The sequence below is a fragment of the Micropterus dolomieu genome, linkage group LG22, assembly GCF_021292245.1.
Source record: "Micropterus dolomieu isolate WLL.071019.BEF.003 ecotype Adirondacks linkage group LG22, ASM2129224v1, whole genome shotgun sequence".
NCBI classification, from domain to species: Eukaryota; Metazoa; Chordata; class Actinopteri; order Centrarchiformes; family Centrarchidae; genus Micropterus; species Micropterus dolomieu.
This window is the reverse complement of record NC_060171.1, coordinates 29,920,861-29,930,513: the sequence shown is the minus strand read 5'-3', so window position 1 is coordinate 29,930,513 and position 9,653 is coordinate 29,920,861. Positions and strand designations below refer to the sequence as shown.

The following is a 9,653-nucleotide window of genomic DNA, read 5'->3' as shown; positions in this document are numbered from 1 at the left end:
TGTGTGTGTGTGTGTGTGTGTGTGTGTGTGTGTGTGCGCGCACAAAAAAATGATGTGATGATTATTTCATCATACATCAAAAGTAAACAAAGCACAATTGTGTACTTTTGTAAAGATATATGTTACAAGACCTGTCTATGCCTGACGAAAACCTGGTGAATCTACATTATGAACCATCACAAAAAGAAATCACTCTTATGTTTGTCATTATGGTGATAATTATGTATACCATGATTACCCACTGTAAGTCTCATCATGATCACCATCACATCCAATGGGGATACAACAAAATACACAGCTTGGAAATAGAAATAAACAGATCAGAGTCAAAGCCATACTGCAAGTTATTCTCCTTCAGTTTAGATAAGGGTGTCATGGTTGGGTGGAGGGGGGTCAGGGTTATATTACTTGCAAGTTCATATTGTTTTGGAACTGTTGCACTTACTTGAGCTAAGAGGGGTTGTTAATAAATGTTGGAGCTATGTGGGATGTGTTTTTTTTGCTGAACAAACAGCTGGACAAACTTGTATGTTATGTAAAAATCCAGCACTCCATGTGTTTTTGTTTTTTTTAACTCTTACATGCTGTTGTCTGCTAGTCAGTTCCAGATCGGACGTCAACCTCTCTGGGCGTCTCCGATCTGCCCTCCAGGATATGCTGGATTAAGCTGAGCACCTTTTCGTGGAACACTATATTCAGGTGGGCCAGCCCTCGGTACTCTGTAACATGAACGGGTTTGTCCTGCTGTCCCACCCAACGTTTGCAAAGTCTCATGCTAAAGCTGTCCACTGTGTCATCCCCGTCGGCATAAACAAAGTCCACTGGGTCCACGTCAGGAAAGTCCTCGTCATAAATGTATGTTACTGGAGTTGGAAGCCCCACGCCATACATGCACCACACCTCAACACCGGGTGGGTGGAGATCACCCGTGAGGTTCTTGGTGTCCTCCCACATGTGCCTGAAACCAACAAGAGGATAAGGGATAGAGTGGTACAAGAACCAAAACTTTACAGCTGTAATAATTAATATTTTTACATTAATAATAGTTCACATGACTACTTGTGAACGGGGTTGTTTGTATTGATGAACACCTTAGAGAAGCAGTAGCAGAGATGAGGAGAGGGCAACAGAGGTCTGGTAAGCTCACTTATTTAAAACTCACACAAGCTCCAACCATCCGACTGAGGACATTTATTAGATTTCATACATCTCCCTCTTTTAGTGAAAAGCCTTTTGACAGCAATTTTTTTAACATAATGTACTAGTAGGGCTGGGCAATATTGCCAAAAATGTTATCACGATAAAAAAAATTCATACCATTCAATATTTATTATTATCACGATAAGTGTCAAGTTTAAATGCTGATTTTTGCTCCTGAGTGAAAATTCAAGGAACCAGGTGGTTAATTGTGTGGTTAAACTATTCCTTACGGTCAGAACATGACAAATACTTTATGCCAAACAGTGCATCACTTCACAAGTCTGTGGTACATTAATACAATTATGATAAAATATTTCTTTCAACAAATATGTTATGAGTTAAATTAAGTAAAAGCTTTTTTTCAGTCCCTTTTCCTGAACACAATAAATATCTTAATTGAAAAAATAAGTGCTAGTTTGTTTGTGATTCAAATGAATTAAATCAAACATTTATTGACGATATATTGATTTGTTATATTGTCAGTGAGGAAAATTATATTGCGGTGATTATCATTACTGTTTTAATGGCCACTACTGCACAAAACCTGTAAATAGACTTTGATATGTAAAATCGTGGAAGAGTACCCCTTTAAGCTCATTGTTTTAGTCGCAAATCAGCCTGGAACTTTACATTTTCAGTTCACTCTAGTTCATTCTCCTTGTATAGTTTATGGCCAAAGCAAGCAAAATGCCCTAAAACCCCACTGTACACTACCTGCTCACTGCCAAACGGCAGACAGTCAAAGTTAGTGACTAGCTGGTGAACACAGTGGAACATTTAGCAGCTAAAGAGCCAGATATTCCCCTCAGGAGTTGGTGGAGACAAAGCAGATGGAACTAAAGTGAATATAGGACCTACATTTGCCAAAATTACAACTCTAAATGACTGCTAATGTTGCTCTGTATCTGCTGGATGTGTAACTAGAAAACTATTTGCCATATCAACTTAAACTGTAATGTAATATGTAACTTTGGCATCTCCCAGTGGTCGTGTCGAATAAGACATTTTCACAAACAAAAATGTGGCCATCAAAATGACTTTCAAGATGCTCTCAACCCATGAAAATTCTACACATGGGGGCTTTAAATTTCCAGTAACTGCTATTCCTCACAATAATGTATCAACGCAAATGCAACCACGTTGAAATTCATAACAGAAACTTCATAAGTATGAAATCCTATCTTATCTTAGGATAGGAATTTAACTATTACACAACCGTCATTAACTGAAGAATTTCCTAAGTTAGTATGGCATAGACCCTGTCCTAAATTCTCCAGCACCACTGTTTTTTGTTCTGTATGGCAATTACGATGAAGATGGGGAACAACATCAACACTGAAATATTATGATTGAAAGGACACTCAAACTGTATGATAAATCTGTAAATTTCCCGGACCATGTATTAATGGTAATTTATTTTGAATTTGATTGGTGTGCTACGTCCGTTCAAATCGTTATCCTTGGCTGATAATTCAGAAGAAAACTTCCCAAACAGGTCAGGTTCCTCTCCTCCACCGACACAATTAATGCCTACAACTCATCAAAGCTAAAACTGTAGCTTAAATTGGACAAGTGAAGTTAGAAGTCAAAAACACAGACAGTCTCTTGTGCATTCTCAACATAGATACAGGCCTGACAGGACAGGAGTGCTGATTAAAAAATTTAGTTTACAGTTCTAGTTAGGAAGTTAAGATAAGATACTAGGTCTGCAATAAACACAAAAGACACAGCCACCAGTTTAGGTATTGCTTCCGTAATAGGAAGATAGGATTGGTCCTGTCTTTGAAACTTGAGTTAAGTTAGGACAAGCAGTTAGGAAATGTTTCTGTAATGCATTTGAGTCATTTAAGGCACGGGCAGACTACAAGACTTTCAGTATCGGACGATTGCTGTGCTGTTCAGACTACACAACTTGCCATCTCTCCAAACCATGCTACGTTTTTGTCAAGAAAACGTAAATCACGTAAAATGTGATGTGTCAGAAATGTGTCGGGGAGCCGTTTTGATGCGCCGTTGAGTAGCTCACACATAACAACTGGCGACCGCCGAGGGATATACCCCTGATCGCAGCCTGACGGTCGCCGAGCTCTCCACCCTGCAAATCGGGCTTAGAATCGTGTAGTGTGAAGTAGGCTTTAGATTGATTCAGGAGTACATTACATCTAAAACTGAGGTGGGTAATAGCACAGCTTTTGTCAACCAAGGCTGTGTAATAACAATTAAGGTGTTAGTTACCAGCCGTCCTCAAAGTTGATGTCTGTGAAGAAGCGCTGGTAGTCCTGGTTGGTGTAGTTAAATTTCGGCGTGGAGATGAACACGTGGTCCTTTGGCCAGGCTCCCACAGATGGCAGCATCCAGGGATTAGTTGTTGTCATCCTCTGCTCCTCGCGGATCTTGATGTTGGAAATCATCGGGATGCCGTCATTTTCACCTACAATGGTTGGTAATGCAAAAATACAGGAGCGTTATAAATCACACTTACAGGTGCAAATAAAAGAAGCAACAATGTACAGTTTTGCAGGATATTCTTGATTAAATGGATCAAATATAAAATATCAATCAAATCGTATTGTTGTGTTAATGTTCCACTAAGTTAACACTGTGAAGTTGTTAGTAATAGAGATAAGTATTGTTTTTGTTGTATTGCCAGTGCCAGGTGCAGATCCAAGTATTTTGCCATTACCTGACGCCAGGACTCTAAGTACTTTAACAGCACCGCCCCATGGAGCTCCCAGGGAAATGAAGCCACGGATGTACTTGTCCTTCCAGGCCTGAGGCTGGTGGTTGAGGAAGTAGAGGACGTAGTGGCAGCCCATGCTGTGTCCCAGCAGGTAAACCGGCTGCTGGTACTGGTTGTACATCTCCTCAACCAGGTCCTGCAGCTGAGTGAAGTACTCTGCATTCTCATCTGTGGGAGGATGGTAGACAGGAGGGTAGCAGGCTAGTGGAACTTCACTAAAAGCATGTTTAACTTGCGTAATGCGTAATGTGTGTTATGACATTGTACTAGATATTCAATGCAAAGTCTTCGCCCAGTTACAGTGTGAGGGTGGATGTGAGGGTGCATGTGTAGTTTTGCTACTTACTAGGAGCTAATCTCCAATCGTACGGTGCTCCTCGGACTGTCTCATTTCGGGTGTAGCCCATCTGGACCAAATGTTGCAGCATAGTGTGAAAATAACCTGAAAAAAAACACAAAGTGTATTCAAGATATTTCATTACAGTATCTAGTGTAGGAACCCTATACCCTATACATCATTGCTTTCATGAAACCTTTTGGCATTTCTGTCAACAAAGAAATGCATGGAAAGATAACAGAATCTACAGTACAGATGTATCCCCTCACCTGCCAGCTTGTTATAGTCAAGAAATTCAACGGGATATGTCTGCCCAAATCCTGGCACCCGCACCTGCACTCCAGGTGAGTTGGATGACCGCCGAGTCGTTCTGTTATAAACAAGTCTGGGGCACACATGTAGACAGTCATGTGAGTCTAGTTTGGCAAAAACGTTAGCGTGACCCTAATAATATCAGGAAAACAACAACAATATTGTGGTTCTGTCTGGTAGTGAGTGCTTAGACCAGACTGGCAGCAGAGTAACACAATCCTAAACCCTTCATCACACACAGTAATATTGAAATTTGAAAGGAGATCACAAAACGGAAGAGAAAATGTAAACATTCCTATAATAAAAAAATAGAGGAAGGGGAACACCGGTGAAACACGGCATGAAAGACTTTATGTCTTCAACTTTAGGCCAAGGATCTGAAATATTTTCCAAATGTGCAGCAACATCTGTCAACAACATCAGTGGCAAAGTTATAGAGCAAAGGTACAGAGAAAACTTTGTCATTACGTTGCTTGAATGTGAATGGTGATACAGCCACAATGCAGAGATTAAAAGTCAGTCAATGTTACCTAATGTTATCAATCCAGCAGTCTACGCCGATAGGCATGAACATGTTGAGGTCAATCCACAGGGGGAACCAGTGTTCAGTTTTCTTGTAGCACAACCAGTGGACAAGTGTGGGCTTGTCTATCTTAGCTTCCAGACGGTTCCCCAAGTTTCCTGGCACTGGACACACAAACACATATATACACATCAGTGAATCACAGTGCAAGGTTATGAACGGTTACGTATGCTGTATGTCAGTGGTTCCCGACCTGGGTGTCGTAATCTGAGGGGTTGCAAGAAGCTGAATGTAATAGGGGGACAGAAAATAAACATTGTTCCGCTACATACAGTCAGATTCATGGCTTTTTCTGGACAGATTTTCCTTTACGGCCAAAAAGTATTGAAATGAAACTCTTTGAAGAGTTGAGAGGGGGAATTCTCTCTTTGGCGGACATATGCAAGCAGCGACAAGTCAAATTAACCAGTGTCTGCAGTCCAGAAACTAAAACAATGAGCTGAAAGATGCTAAAATCCTCTTTAGAGCTGAGGAGAGCTGCAGAGTTGGGTGGTAATCCCATGGGTGCATCCCTATTTGACACCTTTCACATTACACATAGGCATTTGATTTATTGTTAATGTAAACATATTGCTTAGTGTGACTTTAAATGCATTTTATTTTTATATAAATAATATATTTGGAACGTCTTATTTTCATCTAATACTGCATAACAGGGAAATTGCTCTGCATACCTGGGAGCTGCAGGTAGGAAACATAAATATAATAAAAGTGTGTACAATCCCAACTTTGGTGCCTTTGTAACATTCCTTCATTTCATAACTGAATCTGAAGATTCTGGCCAAAAAGAGACAGAAAATTGTATTGTAATTGTATATTGGTTTGTGTCTCATTACAGTGGATTTCAAAATAAGTGAAGTGGTAAAAACGTTTTGACTAGCAGGTCCTCTCCATGTTTCATCAGATATTTGCAAGTGAATTCTCAACTTGTCAGAATGTGGAAAACCACCTTTTACACTTTTTGCCCTTGAACAAAATGTACTCTATCTATTTTTGTCACAATGTAATTTTGTCATAGCAACCATTATAGGTCTGAAACCCATACACTTGATTGGCTGTCCTCCTCTGCGACAGACTGCGTGTATCCCTATCTGAACAATGACCTTTTGACTGCAAACAATGAGTCAGAAGCGTTTGGAAGAGAAAATGTCCTGTAGTGTCATCTTAAAATGAACTAAATCTGATTCATATTAAGGGCAGTGAACACAAAACCCCTAATTTTTGACTAATATTATACTTTGCACGTCAATGTCAAACAGTCACACATACTGAGCTGCATGATGTCTTCAGAGGAAGACCCAGAAAAGTAGACAGCAAGCTTGATTAAAAACCTTGATACACCTGATATATGTGTAAAGAAGATGAAGAAGGCTGTGCAGATGTTTTTACTGTATATCACATTATTTTACTGCGTTTTGATGTCATAGACAGAGCAAAACTTTGCACCACTACATCCTCATAAAGAGTTTGGCTGAACTGGATCCTGTAAGGTCTATAAGAGTCATATTCCTGGTTGACTTACTCTGAAGGACAGAGCTGGGGCCACTTCCACAAAGGTATTTTAGACTGGTCCGAAGTCTTATTGTTGCTCTTAGCGTCTGATACCAGTTAGAAAGTTTCTCAAAAATAACTTATTTTTTAGCCTACCAAATTGTTTCCATACAATCAGTGACACCTGCTGACCAGTAACAAATAAGAGCAAAACGTGCGTCTCATAAAACTAAGGGGTTTCACTCTGGGTCTCTTGTCAAGCTACATTTTAAAACCTATTTATGCAAGCTTTCTAGCTTGCTATCTTATGCCTTTTTAGGCCGTGACCTAAAACAAAGGAGCTCTATAACACTGTACAGAACAACATTTCACTAAAACCTCAATGTAACAAAAGAAAAGTAGAAGACCTGAGATAATGACATGCCATAAGAGAGAATTATTATGAGAGGGAGAAGGAATCAAGACTTCGAGAAAGGCATATGTGTCAAATTCATGGTAAGTTCAGACAGACTGCAGCTGGAGTGTGGGGGGCAATGAAGAGCATGACCACTGAATCAGATGTTAGTATGACCTAGATAAGCAGGAAACAAACAAAAAAAGTAAAATACAGGGTCAAATGTACAGAGTACAGTGTAGATCCTCACTGATAGCCTAGACAACAGTCAGTTAATCAATCAGACAGACTATGCAACAAGTACCCTCAGTACAAAACTGAAATAACAAGCCACCTAAATTTTTTATTAACTTAACTAACTTTTATGGTGTCAGTTGTTATTGCACTTTAAATTTTCAATTAAATTAGTACACACCAGAAACACTGAGTATGGAGCTTTCAGGCCCCCTGTTGTGTTGTGGTAATCAAGCCTTATTAGTCCTTAAAGACAGGTTTAAATTTCATGTATTAAAGACTAAATTAACCATAACACTTACCTAGAATGAGTGGTGGAGTGATGTTGCTTTGTAGGCCTACTCTGGGTTTGGCGCTGGGCGGGAAGACAACGTTGACGATCCAGAAACCTGAGGAGTGACGAAGGCCCAGCAAAAATACAACCAGCAGGACCGAGCAGAGGTGTCCCGCGGGTCCCATGTTTCTTTCAAGCAGCTGTAGGACGGGCTTTGAATCGGTTTGTATGCTGCTGCTGCTGGCGGCGGCCAGAAAACTTTAAGTTAGACAAGCGAATAATACAGACCTAGGCCTACTGAAGCTATTCACTCCTGGCCAGCAGAGGGGCGGGGATACTGTTATGGCACGTTTGTCCTCTTTTAATCTCTGAAACACCTGGTTTGCAGTAGGCTATGTAGTAAGGATGATTAATCAAACTGCCATCAGCCCACGCGCGCACACTCACGCGAACAGAGGGATGCAAGACACAGGCAGGCACAGGGACAAACACAACGTGTAGGCCATGGTTACACATTGCCCTATTGATTCTTCCAAATCACATGTAGCCTGTTTATTTACACAACAGGATTTAGGCTTAAATGATTGACATGGAGCATTGACAAAAAGAGAACACAATTGTTCTGTGACAAAATAAAAGGTAAAATTTATTATTTTCTTAAATAAATATACACATAAGCGTTATAACCTTATAAGTAGCCTATTATTTTCACCTCCCTTCATAAAGTTTCGATTTAAAACAACGATGAAGTCATACCGTAGGCTATCATTTAAGTTAATGGTGTTACACTTTAATAGTGTAGTGAAATATTTGCATGGGATAACTTACTGTAAAGGTAAAGCTTCCACTGTACTTTACACTCAGCAGAGTCCAGCTGTGAATCTCTGACAGCGAGAACTTTCCTGTAGCCTACAAGTGGTGCGACATTCAGGTCCCGCGTGGACTCCACATTTTTAAAGGCTTTTCTGTGTGGATATGATAATATTAATAATAATTTGCAACAATAACATTTATCCCACCATTATAACATAGTATGCCACATAGAAAGCCACACGTTGGTAGTTTGTTTCCACCAAGTTAGCCTACAGAATTAATATGCCTTAGGTTGATATTTCTATGTAACAATTAAAGTATCAGTTGTTACTAATGCATTTTGTGCTCTGTAACCCCTAAATGTAGCCTACCATTTAAACTGCTACGGTACTTCTTACTGCCACAGAATATGCTGTGTTGGATTAGTGGCGTTATTAAAAAAAAAGACAATCCAAGTTACTGCATTTAAGACAGTCCTGGAAGGCAGCATGTTAAAACGTCATCATGTCTTGGTGTTACCATGGATACAGAGTAGCAACTACGTTACAGACTTCATTAGCAGGTGAAAAAATGATAAAATGATAAACAGAAATAAACTATAATCAATGGAGCAGTACCTAGGTTAGATTTGAGCTGAAAAGTCTGATAGCTTGGGGGAAAAGCTGTTCTGCAGTCTGGTGGTGCAGCAGCTGAAACTATATTTCTTCCCAGAAGGCAGCAGGGTGAACAGGCTGTAGCTGGGGTGGGTACTGTTCTTTAGTATCCTTTGGGCTCTGCGTAGGCACCTCACCTCACCAATATCACTGATGCTTGGGAGATGGGTACCAATGATCTTCTGAGCAGCTTTTTCCCCCAAGCTATCAGACTTTTCGGCTCAAATTTATCCTCAGCACTGCTGCATTGAATATAGTTTATTTCTGTTTATCGTTTTTATAATTGCTTCTATATTAATGTATATTATCTGTCTATGTAGCAGAAGGGAGTTTCAAACTCATTTTCACTATATAACCTGTTATATTGTGACAAAAAAAAAATCTACCTAACTACCAATGTATAAGTAACAGGGAGACTCTGAACTGTCATTAGGTGTGAGTGGTTGTTTGAATATGTGGACTGGCGACCTGTCCAGGGTGTACCCCGCCTTCGCTTGATGTCAGCTGGGATTGGCTCCAGCAACCCTATACACAGAATAAACTGTTGACGATGGATGGATGGACTTTGCTCTTTGAAATCTGAGATCTGAATAGTCACTTAGTGACCACACATTCTGTTTTC

General features: G+C 40.0%; 1 protein-coding gene across 1 annotated transcript; it reads right to left on the bottom strand.

The window, feature by feature from the left end:
- Window positions 1–6: 6 nt before the first annotated feature.
- On the bottom strand, window positions 7–8,458 carry lcat (lecithin-cholesterol acyltransferase). The gene is made up of 8 exons (XM_046036582.1): window positions 8,394–8,458; window positions 7,594–7,802; window positions 5,120–5,276; window positions 4,547–4,662; window positions 4,287–4,382; window positions 3,884–4,108; window positions 3,436–3,631; window positions 7–958 (listed from the first exon to the last, which is right to left on the bottom strand). The coding sequence occupies exons 2-8, from the start codon at window positions 7,748–7,750 to the stop codon at window positions 595–597; spliced, it is 1,311 nt and encodes a 436-aa protein (XP_045892538.1). The 5' UTR covers window positions 7,751–7,802; window positions 8,394–8,458; the 3' UTR covers window positions 7–594.
- Window positions 8,459–9,653: the final 1,195 nt, after the last annotated feature.

Excerpts from the sequence above, each read along its gene's own strand:
- lcat (XM_046036582.1), bottom strand. The coding sequence starts at position 7,750 with ATGGGACCCGCGGGACACCTCTGCTCGGTCCTGCTGGTTGTATTTTTG. Across the intron at positions 4,109-4,286 it reads CGATTGGAGATTAGCTCCTA|ATGAGAATGCAGAGTACTTC; the intron begins GTAAGTAGCAAA and ends ATCCTCCCACAG. Across the intron at positions 959-3,435 it reads ATCAACTTTGAGGACGGCTG|GCACATGTGGGAGGACACCA; the intron begins GTAACTAACACC and ends TGTTGGTTTCAG.